The 14,996-nt window shown below is 34.7% G+C and overlaps 1 protein-coding gene across 4 annotated transcripts in view; it reads left to right on the top strand.

Moving 5' to 3' along the window:
- GPC5 (glypican 5) overlaps positions 1-14,996 on the top strand; it is a 773,121-nt gene that overhangs the window by 431,744 nt on the left and 326,381 nt on the right. For 2 of the 4 annotated variants that reach the window (XM_064440689.1, XM_064440690.1), the window contains exon 7: positions 507-669. In XM_064440689.1, coding sequence (XP_064296759.1) covers positions 507-669 — 163 coding nt within the window. Of the gene's footprint in view, positions 1-506; positions 670-8,751; positions 9,047-11,107; positions 11,585-14,996 lie in introns of those variants that run through there. The other 2 variants (XM_064440691.1, XM_064440692.1) reach the window with 2 other exon arrangements.

Here is a 14,996-nt window from a genome sequence, read left to right as displayed (position 1 = left end):
ACATGTATGTTTATATTCACCAATACAGAGCTGCAGCACAGCTCTTACATTATTTCAGATATTTCAAACTGAAAAATCCACAAATAATAATTGTATCTTAAGGCCATGTGGACACCACATGGGTCTTGAAAATATCCAGGACCATTAGCTATGTAGCATGGATGCTGTCTATCTGCTCTAAAGAGGATTAGCCTGAAGGAGTGAGGGTGTATCTGTATCCATTCTACTTGGTCTCTGGGCCAGGAATTTGTGCCTGATTTTTTATTTTTATCTAGCAATAACAACACAGAGGGTTTTTTTTTTAATTAAAAATGAAGTGTACACCTCCAGGCACCACTCTCTTAAATCTGGCTGTAAGCCAGGAAAAAAAAAATCAGAATTCTCATTCTGTGGGTCCTGGAATTTTCTTTTAAAACCAGATAATTACTAGAGATATATGAAATTTGGGGTATTCACTGAAGTTTTCCATCTGTACTGCTAATTTTAATAGTCTATCTTGTCTTCAGCTGTTGCAGGGCAAATCATTTCCTAAATATGACAAATGGGATCTCCGGCAAACAGGCAGTGGTGGAGGTGTAGATGAACAAATCAGTGGAGATTGTGATGATGAAGATGGTTGCGGAGGATCAGGAAGTGGAGAAGTCAGAAGAGTCCTGAAAACTACAGACTGTAAGTCCATGATTCTTTTTCCTTCATGCATTTAAATAGTGAATTGTCATATTTTCCACTAAGAAATACCACTGAATTATCTTGGAAAAGGTGTGGAAAAGTTGTCTGTATAATGTTTACAAGATTTACAGGAATAGGACTGCAATTATCAGATTTCTATGAGCATAGTACGAATACAAGTATCAGTTTCATCGTAACACATGCTGCTACCTATTTGGTATAATGCAGACTGACCTCAAAACAGTATTTTAGTCAAATAAAGGGTGTTACAATGACATATCCCTTTGAGTGACTACTTAAACATAAAAGGCTTGGCAGTTAAGCAAAGAAATTGTTCTATTTTTTCATGGAACTATGAGAAAAAATATTAGGTTTAGTTGTGGTAGCAGAATTTCATGGAGCACTGCTGGAACCAATGTACTGTAGCCTACTCAACATCAATGCCATTATTACTTCTTACGCTTCTTTCTGCTTTTCTTACTCTTTTGGGTTTTGTGTTTTGTTTCTTTTCTGAGCCACATTTATAACAATCGTCTGCAAAAAATTGTTTGTTTGTGCACTTCAGTGGCATGGAACTGCAAGCGTAAGCAACTGGGTTGAAGCACAAGTAAGTTTACTTCTCTGAATCGGGGAGTTATTCTACATCTCTTACTCTTCAGTGTAGAAATATAGGCAGAGATGACAGGAATAGATGCCTGGTATCACCAAAATTGCATTTCTGCATTTTGCTTGTTTTTTTTTTTTTTTTTTTTCATTTTGACTTTTTTTCCATTTTTCTTCATTTTGTATTGCAAAATTCAATAATATTGCAAAATTCAGTAATTCAGATAAGAAGTCAAGGCTGGTGTCAATACTTGAATTTATCTGTATTTACTGAATTTGAGTGTACTCCAAGTTTCCAAGCTTGGGTGAGAGCCCCAAGTCCTTCTTCACTTGACAGCAAAAAGGCAACTTTGAAATGTGGCCACAGATAATCTGTAATGTATGCTTGCCCAATACTGATTAGAACAACTGGAGAAATGAGACTGAGCATCTTGGGGCATGCCTTAACAGGTCAGTTTGGATTCAGACTAAGATGCTGTTGCACTGATATCTAGTGTATATACTTTCAAGTCCTACTATAGCTCCTCTAGATGAGATTTTAAGAGATCTGCAAAAAGATTCAGATGCTTACTTCCTGAAAGTTCCTTTGAAGATTTAACTTTGAAAAAAGAAGTTAGAGATCAAATATTTAAAACCAGATGAACTTTGGAACACTGGATAAATTATATCTATTTGATAATGACACTCTATGGTATGGAAAGACTGTAAAATAGTTTTAGAATATAACTAGGGCTATTAAGCAAGTATTAAATGATAAAAGAATTGTGAGAATAGTACATTTTCTTTCACCCTCTTCTACTGCATTAGAATTTTCTTCATATTGATATATTTAGTGTAATCTTTTCAAAATGTCAGAAATATAATTAGCTTTCATATTCTCAATATACTACATGCATTATAAATCTCTAGAATTATAAACTATGTATTAGGCATGCTGAAGTTTGCACATAATGCTGTTTCATTTGAACCTTTTCTAAGATATTACTTAATAAAAATATGAATCCATACTGTTCAATATTATGACTTATGCATGTACCTTGAGTTACTAGTACCTTTAATGAGCTGTTGTAATTTTATGGATTTATGCTGGCATGCATTTAATATTTGGAATGCACCTTAAAAGGTGTCTTGAATGTGTACCAGAAAGAGTCCTAGAACACACTACTTTCTTCTGGTGTATATCACACATCCTTACTGACAAGGACTTTCTGTTCAATAGAGCTGTTAAAATGTTCCAATTAGTAAGAATTTTGTTACAACATGGATCAGGAAAATATTTTTCTTCAGAAACCACTTAAGTGTACATTTAAGAGAAATGAAACAGCTTGAACGATCCTTCTTTTACATCATTGTGATATGAAAGTAGGACTTGTTAAAAGTGAAATTGAAAAAAGTAAAATAAGGTAGTTTTGTTTACTTAAATAATCTTATCAAGATACCTAAGATCTTAGGTGAGGAACTAGAATTAAAAAATTAAAAGATAAATTTTCTTAGCTTCAGGTAACTGGTATCAATTTCAAGCTAAGACAGATCATAAACTCCTTGTTTTTTAACTGAAAAGCTAGAACCACACTGGTGTTATTGCTTACTGATCTTTGAAAAACATGCCTGAACTTCAGCTAAACCTAGAGGAAGACTACAGTACATTTGATCCTTGATGTTAGCTTGTTAGTTCTAGTGCATCCCAGTTTTGTTTTCGTTACATACAAATAGCCAATAAAGTCTGAGTACACTTCAGGATTTAGGTATGGTTTGTATTTTATCATATATGTGATGGAAGACCAACCAAACGTGATTTGTTATAGAAACTTATATTCATAGTCCTAAGTAAACTGACATAAAAAGAAAAAAACCCATACTTGTGGGGTGAACAAGACCGAAAAGTTAGATTTGCTCAAATCCAACCCTTCATAAGCTTCTGATCTGCAAACACTTGTAATCTTACTCAGTAGTCAAGCTCAAGAATTGCTGTACATCTGTACAATTTTACTTTGTTTCTTCTGGTATATAACAGATCGTTGTTCAGTTTTTCCACTGTTACATGCTGCTTTTAGGCATTACAGAACATTAGCTTATCAGTGTAACATTTTTAAAGTGAAAAACAGACGTCAGCTGCAATAGAACTGGACAGAGTTGGCCAATGCCCACATAGCAACTTAGGAATCACAGCAGAAGGAAAATTACACACATTAGAAATATCAGTGGTCCAGTATTTAATTGTTTTTAACTTTCAGTTTGTGAAAAACAGTAAGAAAACCATAAAGACAGGAGACAGAAATAAGGTGAGGCAAAGAAAACAAAGTGTGGGTCATACTCCTCTTACTCTATGGCACAGAGACTTAGTCTTCCACCTATATTGGTAAACGGGTGGCAGTAGACAAGTAAAAGACACAAATGACACCATAATTAAACTGGAACACCAAATAGTTTGAATGTTTGAATATGAAGTAAACTTTTAGTGTTGCAGTTTTAAACACATATTCTTGTTACAGTCTTTTTATCTAAAAAGACCTTTTAAGTAAAAAGTAAAGTAAAACAGTTAACTAAAAAACTTTCAAGATTTAATAAACTCCAGAAACAAGATATTTATTTTCTTGTTGTAGAGAAGCATTATTATAGGACTTTATAAATCATTTATGATTTTGAATTAAAAAAAATTAATTATGACTTGTACAACAGGTAAGTTATTTCATAAGTATTTCTTGTTAATGTACCACATTAAAATAGGTGAAAGAAGATAATTTATGTGGTTTAGTAACATACACATTTTAACTGTATTCATTATGCACGAGTAATTCACTTTACCTTATACTCTTTCGATACATGGAGACATACAGCTAGAATTATTTTCTCCTCACCAAAGAAACTTTTTACAGTCTTTTTCATCTCAGAAACTTTACTTTCTGTCATAAACATCCAGGAAAGAAAGGGGGATTACTAACTATTTTGTATTATAATAGAGTCTGGAGGTCGTAGCCAAAGCCTGGGCTCCTTTTTGTGAGTTGTTCCAGACACGTTCACCAAGGAAATGATCTTGTCTGGAACAAATTCATAATCTAAATAAGCTGATAAAGTATGGTACAAAAGTAGCCCTTTTAGGTACATTGTTTTGTATAAAAGTGAGAAGCGTGAAGAAATATCCACCTTTTCTGAGGTGATGTCATTTCTTTCTGAACATGTGTATGATTCTCAGACCTGGAAGGAACAGAGGGGAAGGGAGAAGATAAGTTCCTGCCAACATAAACCTCTAGCAATTTTATGTGAATGCATAGCCTCTGAAGTTAAATATGACTTATTTCTACACTCAGTGTTACAGATGTAAGAATTGTTTTCACTTATTTTTGGAGACTGACAAATCTGTTGTGACAGGCTTTAGGCTTTGGAAGGCCAATGAAGAGATTCGGTATTTATGACTCAGAAGTGATAGCCCTAGCATTACACTAGTACTTAAATTATGTTGTATTTTGAAAAATTCTGGTTTTCATATCAGACAGTTAATCCTTACATTACATTTAATGTTTCAAAGCCCTACAATTGTGCTGACTGCTTCGCTCTTCATAAGTGCTTTTAAAATATAGCAAATCGGTGCAGTTATTTGAAGGAATGATACTAGAAAAGGTAGTGTACTTTAAATGTATAAAATAAACAGTAGTATAAAGTCTTGACACTTCATTTGCTAGTTTTATTCTACTCTAACCCAGGAGCTCCCACAGGACTATTTCATGCGTCACAATGAATTACCTCCTCAAAAAACCCTGCAGAATGCAAGAGGTAATAACAACAAATACTTATCACCTATATATTGATTTGAATCTGTTTTCAAATAGCTCTGTGAGGAAGGGCTAATCCTGATATCACTTCTCTGAGGTACTCAATACCATCTATCCAAATTCCCGTAAGACTTTTAACAAGACAACTAATTTTCTGAAAAGTGCTCTACAACTGCTTTGTCTTTCTTTTCTCATTTTAACATGCAACACAGGTGTTTCTGTACTACAGCCAGAGATATACTAGTTCAGGACTCATATAGGTAGAAATATCAAGGGTGTCATTGTATTTAAGGTATATACAGGCAAACCTTGTCTATCACTTTTTTTTTTAATCTCACCTGACATTCATCCTGTCTGAAGAAAAAAGCCTCCAAAATGTTTTATTTATTTTAAGAATCCATCTGCCATTAGGCACATAGGACTTAAATGAATCATCACAAGGCTAGATTGAGATAGATTCGCTGAAGGAGTTGAACATGAAGAATGAGGATTCATGGTCTGAAGTAGAAGTGTTATACAACCACAGAGACTGTCAAATGCTAAATGAAGAGCCGCTGGATTACTTTTCAATACATTAAAAAAAATATACCATTTAATCATAAAACAGTCTTAATCTCTCTTTTAACTCATTAGAAGCATAGGAAGCAAGCTCAAAATTATGTGTATACAAATAAAATGGATTAAACATTCTAATGAACAATAATTTCTTTAATGACCTGATATTTCTCCAAAGTATTTTTAGGGGTTTTTATTTGAAAATCTCAGTCTGGGTATGCCGATTTACATTAAAATATTTCAATGCTTCTAACATATCTATTTAACAATAAGCTTGTTATTGACCAGTGTCTTTGTGTACCTTTATCCCAGTGTAGTGTAAGGCCACCATCTGTCTCAGAAAGTAAATCATATTAAAGTGATAGAAGTATGGTCCAAAACTAGAGTCTCTTGTACAGTTCACAGCCCCTTTCCTTAAACATTTATTGTCTAATTAAGCAAAGAAGACAAAGGCTAATATGTACACAACTCTGAAAGTTGTATTTTCAGTCTTCTAAATTGTCAATGAGGCATCAAATAGCACAGTTAATCTGTTCCTGTGTGCTCTGGGCAACCTTTTGTACTATTTCTATGCCATTCACCACTGTCAGCTCCAAAAGGAAAGCACTGGGTTCCAAAACATCATGTAAGTTATGTGAAGAGCTTCTCATTAGATTTCTGCTATCTTTTAGTGCCTCAGGATTCAAAGACCTAAGAAGACTGGTGTATTGGGCCAGATAGTGAGAGCAATAAAATCTCTGTTATGAAGTTTGCCATCTGTTATATTGTTTTAAACTCTCATCTGCATTCTGTATTACCTCAGTAAAGGAAGAGATCCCTTATGTCTGAGTAGGATTTCAGGTTTTATTTTGTTTACACACAACAGCATTCTTCCTAATCCTCCATTGTTAATGTAATATATTCTTATTCAGGTGTCTCTGAAAGGACTATATGACTTCACTATTTATATGTTCACTCAGTTCAGAACATCTCAATTCTATTAAAAATGAATTAAAAAGTTCTTGCTGTGAACCCCAAGCTTCATCTAAGTATTGCACTGACTTTTAACACTTGCTTTTATGCTCAGATTTTATATTGTGTTTTGTGGAATTGATTAACCATTTCCTGTTTAGCTAGAAGAACTGACATTTAATGATGATGCTTGATGTATTTTAATAGAATTGAATGCGTACCTTTTTAACCCTATAAAATTTTCCAGAAATAGACTGTGTTTATTCCTCGTCTCATAATTCTGCCTGTAGTTGGTGGCTTTCTGGTCCTGTGTGATTGCTTCTGTGCTTTTTGGCCTTAAATTAGATGAAACCTGCAAATGGGTTATTACTTCTTCATTCAGTATGCAGCTTGTTGGTTTAAGCAGCTCAAAATTGTCTACATATCTGGAAGACAAACCAGAAGAATTTGGGTTATTTTCCCCTCTCTATGCAAGGAAACATCTTGAAGTTCACCCCTGCTGGGGAGAAGGAAAAGTTAGAAAGTAGGGAATGAATCCACAGAGATGAGTGAGTTTTCCTTCCTGCCCTATTAATTGGAGGCCCAGTATTCTCCAGGCTGATAAATCACCCTTTTATTACTCCAGTACCACATAAAGTGACTATGTCCTCCAGGATGCCAACTTTATTCCTATGTATAGCCAATTAGTTTAAAGGTAGTTCAGGTGATACACAGACTGCATCACAACTTGACCATACAACACCGTATTCTGCATGTCTCTGATTGTTCCAGAAAGGAGCTCCTGAAGAGCTATAACCTTCACAGGAGAACCCAGATTAGAAAAGGGTGTACCACAGTCTAACCTCTGTGTTCACGATGAGGAGGCATAAAGCAGTAGGCAGGAGTATTTTTCTGAAAGTTGTTAAAAAATGAGAAGTAGTAAGTAGGAATTTGTTCAACAGGCAAGTAGTGGTATAAACTCACACTTTTGTAAGAGTGGCACTAGCTACTTTCCTTCTACTACTGTGGAAATAAGAAAGCATTTAGTCAGTCTCTATCCAGCCAAATAGCTATAACATCTATTATATTATTCCTTTCCCTCAGGAAATATAAAAGAATGAATAAGAAAGCAATATACTTTGACACTTTGCTGGAAAATTTGTTTCTTTACTGGTAACCGTGTGTGTGAATATTTATAAATTGGTTCAAATAAATAATACATGCAGTAAAAGGCTCCAATTTTCTGGTAACTTCAGAGTTAGTTATATTATTATAAGGTAATTCCCATCGAAATATAACCTCATGTTATTAATGCAGGTCATTTGTAATAATTAACACTGCTCTGATGTACTGAGTTTTAGACCAGTGAATATGCTCATTAAATGCTTTTTGATAACTTAAAATCTTTGAGGAGTAATTGTGGTTTTTGTTTGTGTTTGTGGTAGACTGGCATAACAATCTTCCTGTTGAGTGTAACATGCTAATACCAGGAAATGCACAGTTGAAGAGTACAAAATTTTATATTAGCTGACTTTATTTCTGCCTCTGTGTGAATTTCCTCCGCAAATTTTATGTAACCTTTTCCCTTATTTGTTTTTGAATTAATGATCCAACCTGACAGTACAGCTTTAATCCATTACTCAGGTTAAATTCATCACTCAAGAAGTACAAATGTTGACTCCTGACAAAAGATTGTGTTCAAGAGGGAAAGCTGATACTATTTAAAGAGGAAACAACTAAAAACTGGAATGTCATGGTTTGTTTTTTCCAGTGCACGATACGAATATGCAAGTCACACCTTTTTGCAAAATAAGATACAAGGAAGTTTTCTTGTAATTTTTCTCAGTTTTTACACGGCATTTCAAATGGAATAATTTTTTTCCTCTCTCACTGCTTCTTACTATTAAACATCCAGCAACTTTACCTGTGCAAACTTCATAGGCTGATGAAGATCTATCCACAGGAATCCACAAGTGAATTTGTGTGTGTGTGTGTGTGTGTGTAAATCATTGGAACTTGTGTATCACTGTGGCTTTGCCTATGCTTCAATAATTTACATCATTATGTATTTCTGTGCCAACACTTGATCATGAATATAGAAAAATCTTTGAACTTAATATCTGCTGTTAATATGTATCTTCTTGCTGAAAGAAAATACTGATTTATTGAAATGTAAAATTTCCATGGGAATGTACTGATTACAATAAATCTTCCTCTTCAACAGATTTTCAGTTCCACAAAAGACAAGGGAAAGAGAAAATGGTTCAGACTGTGACAGTCTTCCTGTGAGAAGGAAGGGTGGGATACCCCTACCCTCGAGTTAATATTACCTTATGAGAACATTATCGTTGTGTTATGTGATATCATCAAAGTTTTGTGATTTACTAATCCAATCCCCTCAGATGAGTCAGTGGAAAACTGGTTAAGGTTAGTTAGCAGATTACACCCAAGTACATTGACTCCTATCTTTACCTATTATAAGTTTGTATATCTTACTGGTCTAAAACTATTTTAGTTATTTGGATAGAACAAGAAAAACTAGAGGGGGATAGTAACCAGGCTATATCTCTAGAGCTGTGTTTGGAGACATTTAGCTAGCATACGGGGGAAAACCAGAACAACCACGTCATTCGTGTCTAACCTGAATTTATGTCTTTGCTGTCCTAAAACAACTTTAAGAAGGTTTAAATTTCATGCCATTAACAGATATAAACTTTGAAAATTTCATCAAAGGAAAAGAAGATGTGTCCAACTCCTATAAAAAGGAGTGCACCTTTATGCATTTTTTTTCATACAAAACAAGAAAATTCTTTATCTAACTAGATTAAGTTATGTAGCATTTATTTTTTGCATGTGCATCTGAGTTACGCAAAACCAAGTAAAAATATACTGCTTGTTTGTGCAAATTCTGGCTAATTGGAAAATAACAAGGCTAATATATTTTAAATTAACTGACTGAAGTCAGTGCGCATCATTTCACTGACCTCACAGAAGCTTGTATTTTCCAGAGAGACTATATAATGACTTTAGTAGGAGTTACAAAGTTCTGATTATATTTTAACAGGAATTACCTTATAATAATACCACTAATTCTGAAGTTACTAGAGAATTGGATGCTTTACTGCACGTATTATTTCACCGAACCAATGTCTAATATTATATTTGTATTTCTAAATATTCGTTGATTATATTTCAGTGAATCAATATTTCTTATTAATGTGTTGTTTGAAATGTGTTTTATAATAAAAATGTATTAGGGATCTGAAAAGAAGATATTTTCTTTCATAACTTTTGAGATGATCACTGTATCCAAACCACCTTTACTGTTTTATCAAGCTCTTCCATGAATGCAGTGGCTGAAGATTTATACTGTTTCCTTTATACAAAGGAAAAATGAGCATGAGCTTTCCCACAAAAATATGTTCTTTTCAAGCAATTTTGTTTAAATCAATCCCTTTGTTTAAATCTAATCCTCAAAACACTGAGTTTTGCTTCAGGTATCATCTAAAAGTCAAGATATTTTTGAAAAACAGACCTTCTGAAAAGTCACTTTATTCTTTAGTTGTCCTCATGTGTAATTTTATTATCTCTAAGAGATCTTTGATTAACTCACGATTTTGAATTTTACCTTAAAATTCTTCCACAAGTGAATTGACCTTTACATTCTCTTTCATATTTTAGAGAGTCTGGGATTTAAGACAAAATTAGCAAAAATCTGAATATTTACTTGGAGAATTTGGCCTGCCCTGTAATTTTACTCCATATTTTAATATAATTTTATGTGGGGGCAAACAAAAAAAAAAAGGCAGCATCCCATGGTTCTCATACTGTCTGTGATAGTTTTTATTATCCACTTTCGATGACTCTTATTCTTTCACTGTATTTCTACTCTACTGACATAAAGACTCAAGGAAGATGTTGTTTATTTTTAAAACAAGAAGGTTTTTTTGGTAGAAGTTGACTCTTCTCATTACTTTATGGGAAAGACAATAAAAAGCTAACCTCTATGCAGTTTGAAAGGATCATCATATTCTAGTAACAATTCCTTAAATTGATCAGGTTAACTACCTTAATGTTACAATAAAAACCCTATATTTTCACCACCCAAAATCAAAACTTGAATGTTGGAAAACAGCTATACACTCATGTTCATTTCTTTATTTTCCTCAGAATGCAATCTTACTTTAACAACAATAGATACAGAGACAGGATTTTTTCTTCATGTTATCCATTTATAATGTAAACACCTATGCTTGAACTAATAAATTTAGATTACTTTTATAGTCACTGGCAAAAAAGAAACATGTATCATTGGAAATGAATAAACATGTGAGGGCACATTTCATTAGTCGTATACTAAGCACCTCTGTTAAGATAAGAGGAATTGTGTCCTACAATCCTTATTTTCCTCAAATGATTGTAAAAGGACTCAGCTTCAGTAGTGCAATACCTGAAGGTCCCAGGATTTGGCTGGGATAGAGTTAATTTTTTTTTAGTATTAATTAGTATGGGGCTATGTTTTGGAACTGTGCTGGAAACAAGGTTGATAATACAGGGACGTTCTCGGTTTTGTTAAGCAGTGCTTACACAGAGTCAAGGCCTTTTCTGCCTCTCACCCCACCCCACCAGCGAGCAGGCTGGGGGTGCACAAGAAGGCCGGAGGGGACACAGCTGGGACAGCTGACCCCAACTGACCACAGGGATATTCCATAGCTTACAACATCATGCTCAGCATATAAAGTAAGGGGGAGAAGAAAGAAGAGGGGGGCATTAGAAGCGATGGCATTTGTCCTCCCAAGTGACGGTTATGCGTGATGGATCCCTGCTTTCCTGGAGATGGCTGAACACCTGCCTGCCCATGGGAAGGAGTGAATGAATTCCTTGTTTTGCTTTGCTTGTGTGCGCGGCTTTTGTTTTATTTATTAAACTGTCTTTATTTCAACTCATGAGTTTTCTCACTTTTACTCTTCCAGTTCTCTCTCCCATCCCACTGAGGGGGAGTGAGTGACTCAGTTGCCGACTGGGGTTAAACCATGACACTCAAGTACAGATATCTAAAGTTAGTTAGACAAGTGCTTCCTTTAGTTAGGTTCTTTTGCTTTTGCTCTGGTATTGACTTTATTTTTCTTATTTTCAGGTAAGGTATAAATACTTTTCAATGTAGTTTACTGTTTTATTGTCAAGATCTCTAATGTTTTGTTACAAGATAAAAGAGAGGGGCTACTTGCAAATACAGCTAATACAGCCTGTAAAATGGAATTCATGTTCTCTGAAAAGCCTTGTTTGCTAGGAGAAGAAAGCATTCCTTTTTTCTGTCATCTATGATGGAGAAAATAGTTACTGGTGCAAAAGGAGGTGGGAATGGCTGTGAATCCCATGGTGTGTTTGGTTATCAAACTGTCTTGGCGTCTGTTTTACCTGTTTCACTTTTCAGATTTGGAACACAGAAAAATAAATGTTAAAACTACAACAAACCAGAACTTTCATGACCATTATATTAAAAAGGAATAATTTCTCTCAATTTAAAAGGAACTGTAAAATACTTTTTTAATCTGCTTATGAAAGAATCAGCTTCTTTTTCAAAATTGTGAATCACAGCACACCTTTATATTTCAATCTATTTTTTAAACAGATTGTAACAGTGATAAATGTTATTCTGTGTACTCAAAGGTTTACAGTCAAAGGTAGTTCCTCTGCCTGTCATGTGTCTCTAGTCTTTATTATATTCTTTAAAAAAATCAAAGTATGTCATCTCCTGAGAGTTCCCTTTGCAACCTGTGCAAAGACTTATATTCAATTACTTTCATATTCGCATCTTGCACTATTAATGATTATAACTCCAATGCCTTGAATAATCTGCTTCTTGGTAATTCATGTTCAGACCATTTTTTAACTTTTAAATTAAAGAGAATCAATTAATTTGATTGTTACAGAAACTTAGCACTATGTTTTTTTCCTAGAAATAATCTATATGGGAGATGTGACTATGCAAGGTCTAGTTCTTAAAATCTGCAAAATGTGTGTGAATATTTAAAAAAAAATCATCAAAATTTTCCCAAAGAAGGGTGAATCCATTTTAAAATACTCAGTTATGGCCTGTGTTCTGTGAAGCAATGTGTCTGTGAGACAACAACTGTTTCCTTTTTCTTCTGTTCTTCTAAAGGGAAGTGGTTAGACAGATGTATAATTCCAGTCTGGCCTGTGAATATGAAGCCTCTTTTCTGAAATTAATCTGCTAATAGGCACAAGTACTGTTTTTTACTTTCTAGGAAAAGATAAAGCAAGGGAAAAGTATTCTTTGTGTTCTGATCCTCTTGGAAGGATTCCCCTCTAGATCAGACACCTAATAGTGGGAGTGGGACTCAACTGCCTAGATATGCTGTCATTTTAGTAGATCATTTCAGGAGTCTGTTTCAGTACGTGCTCACTAGTTTCTTTTGACTGTGTGAACTGTGTTTCTAGTGACTATAGCAGGAGCTAGCTCGCATTAAACCTTGTACTCTAGATACTTACATTTAGGTAAGTGAATCTGGAGATAAATTCCACTCTTTGTGTTTTCAAAGGTTGGCTAACTAGAACAACTCTTTGTCAGATGTTGACCAGTAGCAGTGAGATTAGACATGCTAAACATGAGTAATTTTTCTAACTTGGAACCCCATTAAGCAGATTCTGCTCGGGGCCAGTAGATGTGCTTAAGGAAGGGAAAATCTGCTGCTGCTTTGTGATTTACCCAGTTGCAGAAACAGAGGGTTATGCCACAGCTCAATAGTCACAGACTTCATCAAAGGCATCCTTTGTGGTGCCATATAGTCACTAGCATTTTTTATGTCAATTCCATTAGGTCTCTGAAACATAGATCTTTTCTCCCGTTTGGCTTCCTTTCTCAAGTATATGTTGCATGTAGTCATCCCCAGGTAACTGCTTTTACAGCACAAGGATAAATTAAGGGCCCCCTGAGTAGCTGGTACACTTCTCCTTCAGACATATGATTTGGGCTTGTTATGAATGTTGTGGGCATGAACAAATCATATGGAAAGATGTGCCAAGTTTCCAGGAAGGGAATGGACCTCTCATTCTTATTTTATTATCAATAATGCCCTAAGCATTATAGGCATGAGTCAAACAATGCCATTTTAATTCAGAACCTAGAGGTCTCTGAGACCCAACCTGGAAGAACAAAAATGTAGCCTTGAAAAAGGTGGTAGACTAGAATAAAATGCCTAAGAATAAGAAACTTGTCCCAAAGAAAGGGAATTTTGGGTGGAGAAGTCTAATGTCCTTGTCTACTACCTTTATTGTGTCTGTTCTACCTTTTTTTTTTTTTTTTTTTCTGGTGGTTATGGCCTTAAATAGAAATGCTGCCATGTGTAAGACTCTGGCTCCAATGCCAAAGGGTGAATCCTGTGACCAGCTTTAGGATGTGAGAAACAGTTCAGGACACTTGCACAGGGACAGTGAAATAGAAAGCATAACACTCTTAAGACAGCCTCATGGATTGCAACAGTGACATTTGAAAAACATATCAGTTTTTAGACAGAGTGGAGACAGCTGGCTGTTAAAAAATACTATTTCTAAAACACCAGGAAGAGAAATTAGAACATGACACTTGTTCTTAAAGGAATAAGCTATGTATGAGCTAAATAGCTGCAAAATAATCCCTTAGTACATATTGTGTGTATACCTTACATAAAGAAATTCAGTCATTAGCAAAGAAAGAATGAACTATTAATTAAGATGAAGGTCTCCTAACCAAATTGTTCAGCAAAAGCTAGTTATAGACAAAAATATTGATCACACATTGTGACTTGGAGAAGTACTTGAGATTTACTAAAACATTTATTGTTTGTTAAATGTTGGCTAGTTAAAAGTGCACATGAGCGATTTTATATTCAATAATTAAACATGTGTGCTCATGTGTTTAAATGAGGATAATAAGGAACTTGAATAGGTTTCCAGTTTATGATATGCTAGTCTCTGATACTTCCAAGACTTAGAGACACCTTAAATATAGGCAAACTAAGAGCACTGACTATTGGTTGGAAATTGATTGAACCGAGAAGGTTGCCTCTGCTGCCCACCTTGCCTGTCCACTGGAGCTGTATCTCCTCTAGCCAGCAGAGTTGAAGTACACCATAACTGTTTAGAGACCAACAATTTAAGGTAAACTGAATGTTTCTTCTGTATTTGAATATAAGTGTGGTGTGTTGATTTGGCTGGTTGCCAGATACCCACCCAGCTGCTGTCTCACTCACTCTCCTCAACAAATGATAAAAAAATATGATAAGATGAAAAATTTTGTGTGTCAAGATAAAAACAGGGAGATAGATCACTTCCGAATTACCATCACAAGAAAAAAAGTACTCGGGGAAAAGTAATTTATTGCCAATTAAAATGAAGTAGGATGGTAAGAAACAAATACAAAACTAAAAACACCTTCCTCCAATCAGCACTCAACCTCACTGCTTCATT

Source organism: Phalacrocorax carbo, chromosome 1 (assembly GCF_963921805.1).
Source record: "Phalacrocorax carbo chromosome 1, bPhaCar2.1, whole genome shotgun sequence".
NCBI classification, from domain to species: Eukaryota; Metazoa; Chordata; class Aves; order Suliformes; family Phalacrocoracidae; genus Phalacrocorax; species Phalacrocorax carbo.
The sequence above is the reverse complement of the archived record's forward strand: the minus strand, read 5'-3'. Positions and strand labels throughout refer to the sequence as shown.